At 43.5% G+C, this 16,715-nt stretch overlaps 1 protein-coding gene and 1 pseudogene across 1 annotated transcript in view; both read right to left on the bottom strand.

The window, feature by feature from the left end:
* Positions 1-10,914: 10,914 nt before the first annotated feature.
* LOC112206013 (U6 spliceosomal RNA) lies at positions 10,915-11,015 on the bottom strand (annotated as a pseudogene).
* Positions 11,016-14,282: 3,267 nt separating this feature from the next.
* The window catches only part of CLEC19A (C-type lectin domain containing 19A), a 36,972-nt gene continuing 34,539 nt past the window's right edge, over positions 14,283-16,715 (bottom strand). The window contains exon 4 of the mRNA XM_063797688.1: positions 14,283-14,590. Within this exon, the coding sequence (XP_063653758.1) occupies positions 14,370-14,590 (221 nt within the window). The 3' untranslated portion in view covers positions 14,283-14,369. The remainder of the gene's footprint in view (positions 14,591-16,715) is intronic.

Raw genomic sequence — 16,715 nt, 5'->3', positions numbered from 1 at the left:
GTCTTTCTGGCACCAGAGCATGAGCTCTTAACCATATTATTCTGCCAAAGATCCATCTTGGGGCCTCATTTTCCCACCCAGGAAGTATTTGGCAGGGTCACCAGTAGCCCTTTTGGTGCCTTTTTTTAAATTAGTAAAACCTCCCCTTCTTCAAGACACTTTACTGCCATCTGCTGAAAATTGCCAAAGTAAGTACAGTACACAAATCTATAATGCAGTGATGTAAACAGTGCCCCTTTAGACTGAGACTCTGGGTCAGTCTAAGGGCCAGTTTTTCACAGTTGGGCAGGTTGTGTACTGTACCAGGGCTAACATGGTGCAGTGCACAACCTGCTCAACTGTGAGCCTTAGCTTTGATACAGGAAGTAGAAGCTGCAGCCAGGAGTTTATTGAATAGCAAAGACTAACACGAATTATCTGGAATCATGAATTCTGTGGCCTCTGGAATAGGGTGATGTTTTGGGATGTCTGGAGCTGATAGGTCTGGGCTGAAAAGGACCAGGTCGATGGAGATGCCAAGCATTTATTTGTTTTGTTTCTTCTCGCTCCTATGTCGGGTCTTTGCTTTTTGGTGCTTGGCCACTGGAGTGGGTGGCTCCATAAGATGACTCTTGGATGGTTTCAGGCTCTTCCTGGACACCCAGGACTGGTCCATGAGCTTGGGCTCAGCTGGGAAATCCTCAGGGAGATAGACATCTGTGGCTTCTGAGATTGGTAAGGGTAACTGGGGCTCTGGGGCCTGTAGCTACTCTGGTGGGAGGGGGCAGAGGTAGAGGCAGTAGAAAGATCTAGGCTCAAAAGTGCTGGGCCTAGCCTTCATGGGGGGCTTCTTGGCCAGATTCCTGAGGGGGTCTTTGGTCTTGTTTAAAGATATCTTGAGTTTTTTGGCCTTGGAAGTCTTGGAGTGCCTGAGAGACTTTTGCGGTTTCTGGGGAAGGCTGGAACACTTTGTCTGGAGTATTCATGCCATAGGTCTTTGGAACTCTCCAGCAGGATGGAGAGTAACAGGAAACTGTCTTGGATATCATGTCTGGGATGCCTGGGGGGAGCCTGTGACAAGCTTGATGGTCTGGGTCCAGGTAAGGGCAGCATTGAGCAGTGCCCAGAGGCAGTGGGCTCACTGGTGGCTGGAGCAGTACCAGAGGTCCTCTGCGAAGGAGGTCACCGCAGTGACCTCACAGGCTGTCCTGTTCCTACATAGCAAGGGCAATTCATGAGACTGGGGTGGGAATTCTAGAGAAAATATCTTAGAAAAAAGGTCTTCTATTATATAATCATATTTTTCATTTAATCATTCATCTACTCACTGATGTATTCACTTGTTTGTTTATTTCATTCATTCACCCAGCCATCTACCCACTCATCCATTGACTTATTACTTGCATGGTAACCCACACCATTCAGTCATTCATTCTACTTCACTCACGCACTCATACCTTCATTCATTAATTCAGCAAATACTTGCGCTGTTGGAGTTGGAGATACCAACACCAAAAATAACAGCAAACATCTACATAGTGTTAAGTGTGTGCCAGCTACTGCTCTAGGTGCTTTAGATTCGACTTAAGCTTTCTAAAAACCTCCTGAAGATGCTTGTTATGGAATTAATGTTTCTAGTCCCTTCTCAAATTCATATGTTGAAGCCCTAACCCCTAAGGTGATGATATTTGGAGGTGGATCCTTTTGGAGGTAATTAAGTTTAGATGAGGTCATGAGAGTAGGTCTCCTATAAGGGGATTAATGTCTTCATAAGAAGAGAATGAGAGACCAGAGCGTGTGATCATTTTCTCTCTCTCTCTCCCCCCTCCCTCTCTCTTTCTCTCTCTCTCTCCTCTCTGCCATAGGAGGTCACAGCAACAACATAGCCATCTTCAAGTCAGAAAGAAAGGCTTCATCAGGAACCCAATCTGCTGGCACCTTGATCTTGGACTTCCCAGCCTCCAGAACTGAGATAAATAAATGTCTGTTGCTATGGTATTTTGTTATAGCCTAGCCTAGGATATTTTGTTATAGAAATCCGAACTGACTAAGACAGAATTATTATTATTTAGAATTAAGTTCTCAGTGTGTTGCCCAGGCTTGAGTGCAATGGCAAAATCATGGCTCACTATAACCTCGAACTCCTGGGCTCACGTGATCCTCCTGCCTCAGCCTCCTGAGTAGCTGGGAATACCAGTGCATGCCACTACACCTGGCTAAAGACAAAAAAATTATTATTATTATTTTTCTATTTTTATAGATAAGCTGTTCTTCAAGGAGATGGAGTAGCTTGCCTAAGGCCACCTAGCTAGTCAATAGCACAGCCAGGCTTTGAACCCGGGCAGTTAGTTATCAGAGTCTGGCCTCTCAGCTGACATCAGACAAGAGTGCTGGTCCCATCTTATTGGCCAAGATACCATCACATCAGCCCCAGCTGGTAAGAGTGGCTGCCTTCTTCACAATCACCCCTCTACAGTCAGTGGTGTGATGGTCTCATAGTAGTTGCTATGGGCAGCAGCACATTTTTTTTTCCAATGATGCTGTCTGCTTCATAATTTCTAGAATCCTCCTGGAATTCAGACATTTGTCAATAAGAATAATAATAGCAAACATTAATCAAATGCTATCTCTATGACAAGAACATTACATGCATTTTGTTCCATCCTTTTTAGTTATTATTGTTTGAGACAGGGTCTAGCTCTGTTGTCCAGGCTGGAGTACAGTGGTGCGATCATGGCTAACTGCAGCCTTGACCTCCTGGGCTTGAGTGATCCTCCCACCTCAGCCTCCTGAGTAGCTGGGACTACAGGCTCACACCACTACACCCAACTAATTTTTTTATTTTTATTTTTTGTAGAGATAGGGTCTTGTTTTGTTGCCCAGGCTGGCCTCAAACTCTTGGCCTCAAGGGATCCTCCCACCTTGGTCTACCAAAACACTGGGATTACCAGTGTGAGCCACCACACTGGGCCTCATTCCATCTTTACAACATCATTATGTGGTAGGCACCATTTTACAGATGAAGAAGCCGAGGCCCAGACAACACAACTTATCCAAGATCAGATAGCTAGAAAGCGGCTGAATGGAGTGGTCTGTCTTTCTATATTTGCAAGAGTTTTGCTATTGTTAAAATGAGTCATTGCCTTATTTACTAAATCCCTACAATGTTCCCAGCCCCACAGGAAACCCAAAAGAATGATCAGAACCCAAAGAACTACCAGGTACAATCACTGTTTCTAGGGTGGGAGGAACCCAGATCCTCCCATGGTATAGGGTAGCAGCTAAGTCGTGGGCTTTGGTGTAAGGCAGATCTGAATTCAAATCCCTGCTCAGCCACTGAACGGTTGGGTGATGCTGGAAAAGTTCTTAGCCTCTCAAACTGTTTCCTCCACTGTGGAAAGGGGAGTTAATAATGTCTGCCAGTTTGTTAGGAGGAGTCCATGGAGGAAAGGGCTTTGCCATAGTGGGCATTAAGGAAGGGCACTTAAAGTAGCAAGAAGAGACACATGTTCACATTGCCTGCCATGTTTGTATTTGTTTCCATCTAGATTTTTTCTATTGCAAGTGACAGAAATCCAAAACAAGCCAGCAGTAAGTGAAGTTTATTGGTTCATGTAATTAGGAATCTCAGCAGTGGGCCCAGGGACTCAAACAACAATGTCAAGAATCTCTGTCTTTTGGCTGAGCTCCTCTCTGTGCTTTGGCCTCAATGAAGAAGGAGTCCTTAGGCCATACCAAGCTGCCATCAATCAGCTCAGCTAGGTATTCTAGAGGGAAGACAGCTTGGTATTAGAGGGAAGAAATATTACTCTCTCCTGGTAAAATCTCAGAGAACCATTTGATTGGACCAGGGGAGTCATGTGCCTCCCCTTGAAACAATCACAGTGGCCAGAAGAATGGGGCTTAGCTGAGATAACACAAATGAGGTGCCCAGCACACAGTGGGCTCTTGGTAAGGATTGGTTCCTGGTACTGTCCGTCCCTCACAGCACCCAACCTCAAGTCTGTTATTTTTATGTAAACATGTTTCTTCCCTACTGGATTGTGAGCCCCTCAAGGAAGGAGGCTGAATATAATCTAGTGTTTTTAGAGCTGTAACAGCCTGGCAGCCACAAGAGTAGGATCAGAGGCCGGGCACGGTGGCTCAGGCCTATAATCCCAGCACTTTGGGATGCTGAAGAGAGAAGATTGCTTAAGGCCAGGAGTTCAAGACCGGTCTGGGCAACACAGTGAAGCCCCATCTCAGTAAGAAAAAAAAAAAAAAGAGAGAGCAAGAAGGATCATCAAACAGGTTGCAAGCACATCTTTTCTTTCTTTCCTTCCTTCCTTCCTTCCTTTCTTCTTTCTTCTTTCCCCTTCCTCCCTTCCTTCCTTTCTTCTTTCTTCTTTCCCCTTCCTCCTTCCTTCATTCCTTCCTTCCTTCCTTTCTGTTTTTAAAGTGAAAGCAAGTTTATTAAGAAAGTAAAGGAATAAGAGAATGGCTGCTCCATAGGCAGAGCAGCCCTGAGGGCTGGTTACCCATGTTTATGATTATTTCTTGATTATATGCTAAATAAGGGGTAGATTATTAATGAGTTTTCTGGGAAAGGGGTGGGCAATTCCCAGAACTGAGGGTTCCTCCCCTTTTTAGACCATGTAGGGTAACTTCCTGATGTTGCCGTGACATTTGTCAACTGTCGTGACACTGGTGGGGGTGTAGCAGTGAGGATGACCAGAGGTCACTCTCGTCACTATCTTGGTTTTTGCCAGCTTCTTTACTGCAACCTGTTTTATCAGGAAGGTCTTTATGACCTGTATCTTGAAGCACATTTCTTTAGATCTGTCCCATACCCTATGGAGAACTACGCACAAGCTACTGATTCCTTCACAACTTGCCGTAAGAGTTCCAAGGCACGTGTGCCCAGAACACAGAGCTCTCAATTCTTAGATCAAGTCCTCTGTTTGTCTCTTTAGTGATAGGCTCTTGGAAGTAAAATTATTGGGTCAGAAACCATTGAACATGTCCAGACTCCCAACAAAAACTCCCAAATTGCTTCCAAAGTTTCTCAAATCAGCCTTCCCAATAACAGTATATGAAGGTGTCTATTTCACTACAACACCTCCAACACCAAATGTTTTCTGTCTTTTACATTTCTGAAGGAAGAATCATGGCATCCTGCTGATGTTTTGGTTCCCCGTATCTTATTATGGAGCTGGCCATGGTTACTGGCCATTTGGATTTTCTCTGAGCCACTTCTGAGCAGAGAGGGACACACAGCCCATATAATGACATTGGGGCCTCTGTATCACATTTTCAAATCTCCCCATGCTCCTAATGCCTATTGCAGGAAATGGAACAAGGTTGGTGCTCATTTGTATCTGTTGAAGGGCACTGAGTCTCTTTGCAGTCAGCAGTGGTCTTGCCAAGCTGTTCCTTGCGGTTGGAAGCACTCCAGCTTTAGAAATCACACAAAGCAAATTGCAAACAGTGAGTGGAATAAATATTTGAGCATTTCAGAGCCACGGTGGCTTTGATTGTTAAGCCAAGTGTCTTGCTGAGGGGCAAGAATCCGAGACTGACAGATCACAGGCTATGGAGGCCTTTGGTGGGTTGGACCCGCTGTGCTATTTGGCAAACCTGCCCCCAAAGACTCATTTGGAAGCTACAGAGCGAATAGTTCAAGGCTACTGCGGAAAGTGCTGCCTCATGGGGCATGTCTTGGAAGTGACTTGCCGTGTGACTCATAGGCTTTTTGGCCGCAAGGAACTCAGAGGGGCAGCATCAGCTTACCCTGACCACCAGTCAGACTGCATCAAATCATGCCCTCCAGGACAGCTAAAGTGCCCACCAGTCGCCCAGCCTGGCCCTGGAGACTGGTCCTGACCTGGTCTCTACCCTCCCTCCCAGCGCCATCTCCTATTGTTTCCGTTCCTGTGTATTGAGAACAATTGTTCCCACTTCTTTGGGTATGAGCATAAGTTTGAAATCAGAGAGCTCTGCGTTCAAGTTGTGGCTTCATTATTACATTCTGAGTGCCGAGTATGGTGCCTGTTATATAGGAATGAGTCAATAAATAGTTTTATTTTTATTTTCTTATTAAAAACTTTTTTTTTAAAGAGATGAGGTCTCTCTATGTTGCCTAGGCTCGACTCAAACTTCTGGGCCCAAGTGATGCTCCTGCTTCAGCCTCCTGAGTAGCTGGGACTACAGGTGAGTGTCACTGCACCTGGATTACAAAAACAAGTCTTAAAACATATGACTCCTAGTCACTCAAAATGTGTTCCCTAGACCAGCAGCATAGGGATCACCTGGGAACTTCTTAGAAATGCAGGCTCTCAGGCCCTGCTCCAGACCTGCTGAACAAGAATCTGCATTTTCACAAGATCCCCAGGTGACTCTTATGCACATAACAGTTTGAGGAACACTGACCTAATTCATAGAATTGTTCTGAAAACCAGTGACATCAGATGTGTAAGTGCCTGGCAAAGAGTTTGGTATATCATAGATGCCAAAATGACGAGTCATCTCTTTCTCTGTCTCTTCCACACTCCTGTCCTAGAATGCAAAATCTCTGAAGCCAGGGGCCCTGTCTCATTTCTCTTGAGACCATCAGCCAGATTTCACAGCTGACTCATAGTAGGTACTTAGAAAATTTTTAAGTGCTGACAATTTGGCATAGTTTAGTATAGTAATTTTTCAGGCTGCAGGTTGCAAACCGTTAGTGGGTTGGGAAATAAATTTAGTGGACTTAGTGGATTTAAAAATAATTAGAGGAGGATTCTGGGAAGATGGCAGAGCAGGAAGCATCAGGAATCCGTCTCCCTACCTAAATAACAATTGCACTGGCAGAATCTATTTGATGTAACTATTTTTGGCTGAGCACAATGGCTCACACCTGCAATGCCAGCACTTTTAGAGGCCGAGGTGGGTGAATCACTTGAGCTCAGGAGTTTGAGACCGGCCCACACTCTCTCTCTCTCCCTCCTGTCTCTCTCTCTGTCTCTCTCTCTCTCTCTCAATCTCTCTCTCTCTCTCTATATATATATATTATATATATATATATATTTGTATTTGATGTAACTATTTTATAACACTGGCATCTATTTCAAGGATTGCAACTTCCAAGAGAAGACTTGGATGGTAAATTGTGGTTAATTTCAGTCAATTTCAGCTGGTAGCAAGATAACAGTTACCTATCCTCGGCATGGTGGCAGGGAACTGTCCACATGTTCCTATAGCAGCTTGCAGGTTGCAAGGGAGCCAGGGTGAACAAAAGGAGCTTTGTCTTTAAAAAATTGGGGATCTGTGTTCTGATTGTGATTGCTGCTCCTGATTATGAAGGTGCGGACACATGGTGGGTAGCCATTGTTGCCCACCTCCCTATGCTACTGCAAGCTCCTCCCCCTCTGGCTGAAGCAACTTCCAGGGGATTTAAAGGGCCCTTTTTTTTTCTTTTCTTTTGCTCTCCTCAACCTGGGGGGGTCCCACAAGAAAAGAGAGAGAAAGGGGCAGGGAGATTTTTTTTTTGTTTTTTTTTTAGAAATAATGGCTGAAATTAGCCAGGTGTGGTGTCACGCACCTGTGGTCCCAGTTGCTTGGGGGGCTGAGGCCAGAGAGTCGCTTGGGCCTGGGGGGCGGAGGTTGCAGTGAGCCGAGATTGCAACACTGCCACTCCAGCCTGGGTGACAGAGCAAGAGATCCTGTCTCAAAAAAAAAAAAAAATTAAATAGGTAGTGATGTTAAGAGATATATATCAGCTTCTAGTAAAAGTTTTCTTTTTAAACCTGCTAGCTACATTTACATTATGTAAAAATAAAGGGAATAATCACCGAGAAAAAAAAAAAAAGAACTAATGGCTGAAAATTTCCCCAAATGATGAAAGACATAAACATCTAAGAAGTTCAATAAACTCCGATAGGATTAACTCAAAGAGACTCCTACCAAAACACATTATAATAAAACTGTTGAAAGCCAAAGATAAAGAAAAAAATCTTGAAAATATCAAGAGAGAAGCAACTTGTCACATATAAGGGATCCTCAATAAGATTATCAGCAGATTTCTCATTAGAAACTTTGAGGGCAAGAAGGCAGTGGACTGATATAGTCAAAGTACTGAAAAAAAAAACTGTGAACCAAGAATTCTGTATCTGGCAAAACTGTCCTCCCAAAGTAAAAGAGAAATTAAGACATCCCCAAATAAACAAAAATGAACTGAGGAAGTTCATTACCACTAGACCTGCCCTGCAAGAAATGCTAAAAGAAGTCCTGCAGGTTGAAATGGAAGAACACTAGACAGTAATTCAAAGCTGTATGAGGAAATAAATATTTTAATAAAAATAAATACATGGGTAATTATAAAAGATTGTATTATAGTAACTTTGGTTCGTATTAGTGTACATTTTGTTTCCTACACTATTTAAAAGATTAATGCATAAGAAATTATTAGTTTTTGGTTTTGGATACACAATGTATAAAGACACAACTTTGCAACATGAATAACTAAACAGGGGTGGGGACAGAGCTGACAGAAGCAGAATTTTTGTATGTTATTGAAGTCATGCTGGTTTAAATTCAGATCAGAGTGTTATAACATTAGGATGTTAAATGTAATCCCCATGGTAACTACAAGGAAAATAGTGGAATATACATTTATACATAAAAGGAAATGAGAAGGGAATTAAAACACGTCACTACAAAAATATCAAATAAACACAAAAGAAGACAGGAGCACAGGAAATGAGGGACAAAAAAGCATAAGGCATATAGAAAGCAAATAGCAAAATGACAAAAACTGAGTCCCTCAGTAATTACTTTAAATTTAAATGGATTAAATTATCCAATCTAAAAACAGAGATTGGCAGAATGAATCGCTTAAAAAAACACCATCCAACTATATGCTGTCAACAAGATACTTTAGATCTAGGGATACAAATAGGGTGAAAGTGAAAGGATGAAAAAGATATTCAAAGCAAATAGTAACCAGAAGACAGCAAGGTGGCTATGAACGAGCCAGTCACAAAAAGACAAATACTGTGTGATTCTGCTTATATAAGGTACCCAGAGTAGTCAAATTCATAGAGAGAAAGTAGAATGCTGGTTGGGTGGGGAGAAGGTTGAGGTGGGAGGGAATAGAGAGATATTGTTTAGTGAACAAAGAGCTTTAGTTTTGCAAGATGAAAAAATATCTGGAGGTTTAGTGTGGTGGCCCATGCCTGTAATTTGAGGTGGGAGAATTGCCTGAGGCCAGGAGTTCAAGACCAGCCTGGACAACACAGAAAGACCTCATCTCTCAATCTCTCTCTCTCTCTCTATATATATATATATGATGTATATGTATTTATATATATTTGATGTAACATTTTATAACTATTTTATAACAGAGAAAGAGGAGAGAGAGATCTGGTCTGGAGAAGGATTATGATAATAGTTGCAAAACAATATGAATGTGCTTAATACCACTGTAAACTTAAAAATGGTTAAGATGATAAACTTTATGTTATGTGCATTTCACCAATAACACATAAAAATGTGTTATTCAAAAAATAATAATTAGAATAGATATGGTAAGTGTTGTTTTGTGAAATTTTGTTTTTGTTGTGTGTGTGCATTGGTGCACATGTGGGTGTGTACTGGGTCACCGTGTAAAATGTATATCTTCCTGAGGGTCATTGTCTAAAAAGTGTGGAAGCCAAGGCTTAGTGGTTCTGTGCATAGTTTCTGGAGTCAGAGTTGGATCCAATTCCAGTGCTTCTATTTATTGACTGTTTGCCCTTGGGCAAGTTACTTAACCTCTCTGAACCTCAGTTTCCTCATTTGTAAATGGAGATAAGTGTAAGGCTCATTATATAGGATTGCTGTGAGAAGTAAATGAGAGGGTTAATGTAAATTGGGTGGCATCTTGCCTGGTACACTGTAAGAATTTCATGAATGGCACTGGCACCATTAGAATTAGGATTTTCTGTCTAGTAGGGAAATCAAGGAAACAATATGGCCAAATAGGAGGTATATTTTGACTGCAGGAAACGGGAGTAATTTCCTCCAGCCCTTTGCAGACTCCAGGCTTGGGCAGTGAGAGAGACGTCCTGGAGAAGGCAAAACTTGGGCTATCGTTTGAAGATAGGTAAGATGTACGTGGGTGGATGGGATTGTACAGGCCCTTTCTAGAAGCCAGCAGGGCTGCAAACGAAGGATGGCAGTGTAGAGGCTCAGAGGCTCATTCCTATTTCTGGCTTCCTGGAATTCATGGTAAGTATCACAATCAGTGGGGATCCCTCCCTATTTGGATGGGAAGAAACCTGCCTGGTTGAAAGGAAACCCTCTGGGCAAGGCTATTTTTATTTGGTGAATGTTCTGTTGGGACTGGGGTAAAAATGGCCCTCCATCTGTCCAGTTGGATTATTGGCACCTCCATGGAAGAGGCAGGGTTGAGAAATATAGCAGAGGCTCCCAGCAACTGATTCTTTTACCTCTGGGCAAATCCTCTGGATTTGGGCCCTGGAAGTTCTTTTAAATCAGACACCACAGGAGAGAATGGAGCTTTCCCAGGCACATAGTAGGTACCCACTCATTTATTTACTTTTTAATTGTGATCGAATATACACAACAAAATTTACCATTTTAGCTTTACCATTAACTTTAAATTTACCATTAAACCTAAAAGTCATTTATTGTAAACTGACAATTTATAATTGCATAAATGTGTGGGGTGCAAAGTGATGCTATGATTTATGAATACAATGTGGAATAATTAAATCAAGCTAGTTAACATATCCATCACTTCAAATATTTAACATGTTTTTGTGGTGAGAGCATTTGAAATTTCCTCTCTTGCAATTTTGAAATGTATAATACTCTATTATTAATTATATTCGCTTCACCGTGCAATAGAACTCCAAACAACATATACTCCTCCTGCCTGAGATTTTGTACCCTTTGACAATCTTCTCAGCATTCCTCCAAGCTTAGCCATTTTTTTCTTATTATTACATTTTTTAGAGGCCATGGTAATCTTCTCTATATCATTCCAATTTTAGTATATGTGCTGCTGAAGTGAGCACCTTAGCCATTTTTTAAGTGTACAATTCAGGGCATGAAGCACACTCACAATGTCGTGCAACCATCACCACTATCCATTTCCAGAAGTGTTACTTTTTTTGTTGTTTCTTGGTGTTTTTGTTTTTGTTTTGAGACAGAGTCTCACTTTGTCACTCAGGCTGGAGTGCAGTGGCTAAATCTCGGCTCACTACAACCTCCGTCTCCCGGTTCAAGCGATTCTCCTGCCTCAGCCTCCCAAGTAGCTGTGATCACAGGCGTATGCCACCATGCCGGGCTAATTTTTGTATTTTTAGTAGAAACAGGGTTTCGCCATGTTGGCCTGGCTGGTCTTGAGCTCCTGACCTCAGGTGATCCTCCAGCCTTGGCCTCCCAAAGTGCCGGGATTACAGGCGTGAGCCATCACTCCTGGACCATTTCCAGAACTCTTTCATCCATCCTAACAGAAACTCTTCACTGGTTAAACAATAGCTCCCCATTCCCGCCTCCCCCTAGCCCTCCCAGTCTGCTTTTGGTCTCTATGAATTTGCCTACTTTGGGTACCTCTTCTCAGTAGAATCGTGCTATATTTGTCCTTTTATGTTTGGCTTGCTTCACTTAGCATAATGTTTTCAAGCTTCATCTGTGTTGTAGCATGCATCAGAACTCCATTCCCTTTTATGGCTGAATAATATTCCTTATAATTATTATTATTATTTGAGACAGGATCTCATGCTGTTGCCCAGGCTGGAGTGCAGTGGTGCAATCTCAGCTAACTGCAACCTCTGCCACTTGGGTTCAAGTGATTCTCCTGCCTCAGCCTCCTGAGTAGCTGGGATTACAGGTGCGCACCACCACACCCAGCTAACTCTTGTATTTTTGGTAGAGACAGGGTTTTGCCATGTTGGCCCGGCTGGTCTCAAACTCCTGACCTTGAGCGATTCACCTGCCTTGGCCTCCCAAAGTGCTGGGATTACAGGCGTGAGCCACCAGGCCCGGCCTCTTAATTATTTTTAATAGAAGAAATGAAGAAACTGTAGGCCTTGGGTTTTCCAAAGTGCTTCAACAACTGCATGGGGAAAAACAAAAGTCACTTGTGTGTAATTTCATGATGGTAATATTATCACCTCCACTCTACAGAGAGCTGTCCATAACCAAGTGAATGGCAGACGCATCTGACAGCGAAAACTCAAGCAGACACTGAGAATGATCCTATGGTTTAGGAAGAATGTGTGTTTGGATTTCTGAGCTAAGGAATCTGGGAGTGGCCAATTTGAAGATTCACTCATTATCTATGAAGGGCGTCTTAATTTCTGGCTTATCCCTTGAAATGCAGGCTGTCTGGGGGATCGAGGCCCTTTGTGTTGGGTTAAATGGAGATTGCTAGGTGGAGGTTGCTAGGTGGAGGATGCTAAGTGAAAACTGGCATATAAACTGCATGCTTTTTACAAATGGCAGTGGTCCTCCTGTCCAGCCTGCCACTCCTGGACTGCTCGGTATTCGAATCCTCAATGAACCCTGTGTCTTATTCACTGGCTCTGGGTATCTCCTTTGGCCTGGTGGACATGGTGCCAAACCTATTAGAGTCAATAGGGGTCTGGCTTGACACCAAGCTATTTCATGGCCCCAATATGCTTCCAATTAAATGAGCTTTGCTGGAAAGAAGCTTTTTGGATTTTTCTCCCCTTTTATTGTCCTGGTAATTTGGATGTGACAAATTGTGATGGATTTGTATTGTGCCAACTTAGCGAAAATTGAACTTCATTTCTCAGAACTCACTTCCCTGCAGAGTTCCAGGTTGACATGAGCCACAGGGACATTCTGAGTAAGATTCAGAAGGTGGACGTGGGGCAGCAGCCATGTTGCTTTCTGTGCTGGGGGAGGCCGGAGCCTGCAGGGGGCGATGCAGCTCACACACATTGACTCTTATCTGCTCGTTCACCTGGTTGGTGGGGAAGCAGCCAGGCCCACAGTTCCTGGATCCTCTTTCCGTTCTCTCCACTCCTGGCTCAGATGCTCGTTAAACTGCACAATGAAGAGCATCAGCTACTGCTGCAGGATTCTCCCATCATTGATGCTGGAGACTTGGAGGCAGTGAGAGACCTACGTGAGTTCTGGCCTGTCCTCTTAGTTCCACCTCAGTCTCTCAGGTTCCCGTTTGTCCTCGCGATTCTCCACTTCATGTCCATCATCCTTTCCTGCCTATGTGTCCCGTGGATGTCAGGTTCTAGCACAAGACACAGAAACAGCGGCCTCATGTAGACTGTGCCCCCAGCTCCCACCATTGCGTAGAGTCAAATCACTATATAAATCCCTTAGGACATATATCTCCTGGTGATGTTGCCTCTCTTGACTGAAATGCAACCCTGACTGATATGTAGATTCTCAGACCTGTTAGCTCAGTTAGTGTGTACACTCTAGTCCATGTACAGGCAGAGGAGATGCTGTTATCCCCATTTTATTGAAGAATAGACACAGACTTGAGTAATGGACTCAACTCACAGCAATAGTAAGTGTTGGAACTCCTGCAAGAACTGGGGCTTTCTGATTCCTAGCCCTGCCCTCCTTTTGCTATGCTCCGAGGCTCTCTCTTTCCTTGACCAGTCAACAGCCCCAAAGATACGGCTAAAGAATCCCAGAACATCCACTTCCTCCTGCAATTCTGTGTCCTACTTTGCAATGGCCGTACAAGCTGTCACATTGGGAGGACAACATTGAGAAAGACCTCTGGGTCCATGGTGCCCTTGACATTGCTGGGTGGGTGGAAGAATCTGAAGGACAGTCTGAAGGGTCTTACCACCTGCGTTGGACCCTCTAAAGCCTTCTCCTTTAAGGGGGGTGGACACTCTGCCTGACTCTTTGCTTACCCCTTTCTATTTCTTCTTCTCACAGATGAGCTTCTACTTTGAGTGGCCAGATAACAAGTCACTGCTGAGGCCATGACGACTAATGGGCAGAGTTGCTCCTCATTGAAAAGCATGTTAGTCAGAGTCCTCCAGAGCAACAGAACCAACAGGATGTGCATTAAATCAATGAATAAATACATATCTAAACATTTTGATTTTAAGGAATTGGCACACACACAAGTAGGGAGGTTGGCAAGTCCAAAATGTGCAGGGTAGGAAGGCAGGAGACCCAGGGAAGAATTGATGCTGCAGTTCAAAGTCTGTTGGTGGAGTTCCTTTTTGCTTGGGGGAGATCAGTCTTTTTCTTAAGGTTTTCAATGGATTGGATAAGGCCCACCCACATTATGGAGATGTGTAAGGGTTCTTTGTAGAAACAAAACCAATAGGATGTGGGATACACATACCACACACACACACACACACACACACACACACAGAAGAGATATACTTACTATAAGGAATTGGCTCACATGATTATGGAGGTTGGGAAATCCTAAGATCCGCAGGGTGGATGGGCAAGCTGGAGACCCAGGAGAGCTGATGGTATATTTCCTGTCTGAATATGAAGGCCTGAGATCCAGGAGAGCTGCTGGTGTAGTTCCAGCCTGAAGGCTGGCAGGCTTGAGTCCCAGAAAGAACTGATGTTTCAGTTTGAGTCCAAAGGCAGGGAAAAAGCTGATGTTCCAGTTCAAAGGCTGTCAAGCAAGAATAATTCTCTCTTATTCAGGGGAGGGTCAGCCTTTTAGTTCTAGTTGGGCATTCGGCTGACCGGATGAGGCCACCCACATTAGAAAGGGCAATCTTTTTACTCAGTCTACCGATTCAAATGTGAATTTCATCTCAGAGACACACACCCTGAATGATATTTGGCCAAATATCCGGGCACCCTATGGTCCAGTCAAATTGACACATAAAATTTACCATCATAGGAAGGTAATTACTTTACTCAAAGTCTACCGATTTAAAGGTTAATCTCATGTAAAAACTACAGAGCAACAACCAGATGTGTTTGATCAAATATCCAAATACTGTGGCCTAGCCAAACTGACAAAAAATTAACCATCACCAAAGGTTTCACCCATAAATTTTCTGCTATTTTCTCTCTAGTTTACATGGGATTGATAAACTGAATCAGGACCTCTCTTTATTTATTTATTTAGAGATGGGGCTTTCACTCTGTCACCCAAGCTGAAGTACAAGTGGTGCAATCATAGCTCCATGCAGCCTCAAATTCCTGGGCTCAAGTGATCCTTCTGTCCTGACCTCCTGAGTAGCTAGGCCTACAGATGCATGCCACCATGCCCGGATAATTTTTTATTTTCATTTTTTGTAGAGATGGGGTCTTGCTATGTTGCCCAGGCTGGTCTTGAACTCCTAGACACAAGTGATCTGCCCACCTTGACCTCCCAAAGTGCTGAGATTACAGGCATGAGCCACTGCACCCAGCCAGGACCTCTGTTAGAACCCACTCATCTCTCCTTGTCCATGTTTATCCCATGTGACTGTTTTCAAACATGGCTCCCAAATTGTTTGCCACACTTTCCATTGAAAGAGATAGGGGTCTATGTTCCCTTCTTTAGAATCTGGGTTCTATGACCACCTGACTAGAAGAATATGGCAGAAGTGACTCCATGCCAGTTTCCAGGCCCAGACCTCAGGAAACTCACAGCTGTAGAATGCAGCAGCTCATGCTTATGGTCCCAGCACTTAGAGAAGCAGAGGTGGGAGGATTGCTTGAGCCCAGGAGTTCAAGGCCTGCCTGGGTAACATAGCGAGACCCTGTACAAAAGAAAGGTGGAAAGAAAGAACGAAAGAAAGAGAAAAAGTGAGAGAAAGAGACAGAGAAGAAAGAAAGAGAAAGAGAGAGAGAAGGAAGAAAGAAGGAAAGAAAAAAGAGAGAGAGAGAGAAGAGAGAGAAAAGAGAGAGAGAAGAAAAAGAAGGAAAGAGAGAAAGAAAGAGAAGGAAAGAAAGAAAGAAAGAAAGAAAGAAAGAAAGAAAGAAAGAAAGAAAGAAAGAAAAAGGAAGAAAGAGAAAGAAAGAAAGAAACTCATTCCCAGCATTTACTTCCTATCACTTGGAATCTAGCAACCATGCTGTGAGGAGGTCCAAGCAGCCTGTGGAGATGCTCCCACATAGAGAGCCCTGTACTCCCTAGCCATCACCTCCAACCCCCACCTCACCAGCCCTAGGGTAGGTGGGTTTTTATATTTAACTGTGGGTTACTCTGGATCTTAGGTTTATCAATACATCACAGAGTCATTGCCCACCCAGGGAGTTTCACAGTTTGTTCCCAGCAGGCTGGACCCACTGTCCAAGTGCTAATGTTGGGATTTCATCCCACTGGAATACTTATGCCAGTTCATATTTCTCCTGTTTCTATCCCCTGCCTCCCACCTCTTAGCCACATGTTTCTGAGATGGGGTCATGAGGGTGAAGTCACCATATGGTGCCATAGCACACCCCACCTTTGCTTCCCTTCTTTCCTATATCTTATCAATACAGAAACGTCTAAGGGGCATGGGGATATTTTGAATTTATGAGATAGACATGTTAGAATTTGACATTTCACATGTTCATAGAGGGATGGAAAGTTGCTATCATCTACTCAGAACCCCCAGACCAGCACTTAACAGGTACAATTTCCAGATACTCAGGAATTCCTGCTATCTGAGCTCACATTACCTAAAAGCAGAGTCTAAGACAAAGGTGTATGTGACTTATTGAGGGCGTGCTCACTGGATAAATTTGTATGGAAAGAAGAGAAGCAAAAAAGCGTGGAATAAATTAAGTAAGAAAGGGAAATCTACCCTCAACCTGAT

The sequence above is a fragment of the Pan troglodytes genome, chromosome 18 (assembly GCF_028858775.2).
Source record: "Pan troglodytes isolate AG18354 chromosome 18, NHGRI_mPanTro3-v2.0_pri, whole genome shotgun sequence".
NCBI lineage: Eukaryota > Metazoa > Chordata > Mammalia > Primates > Hominidae > Pan > Pan troglodytes.
Note: the sequence above shows the minus strand (reverse complement) of the source record. Positions and strands in the feature narration are given on the sequence as shown.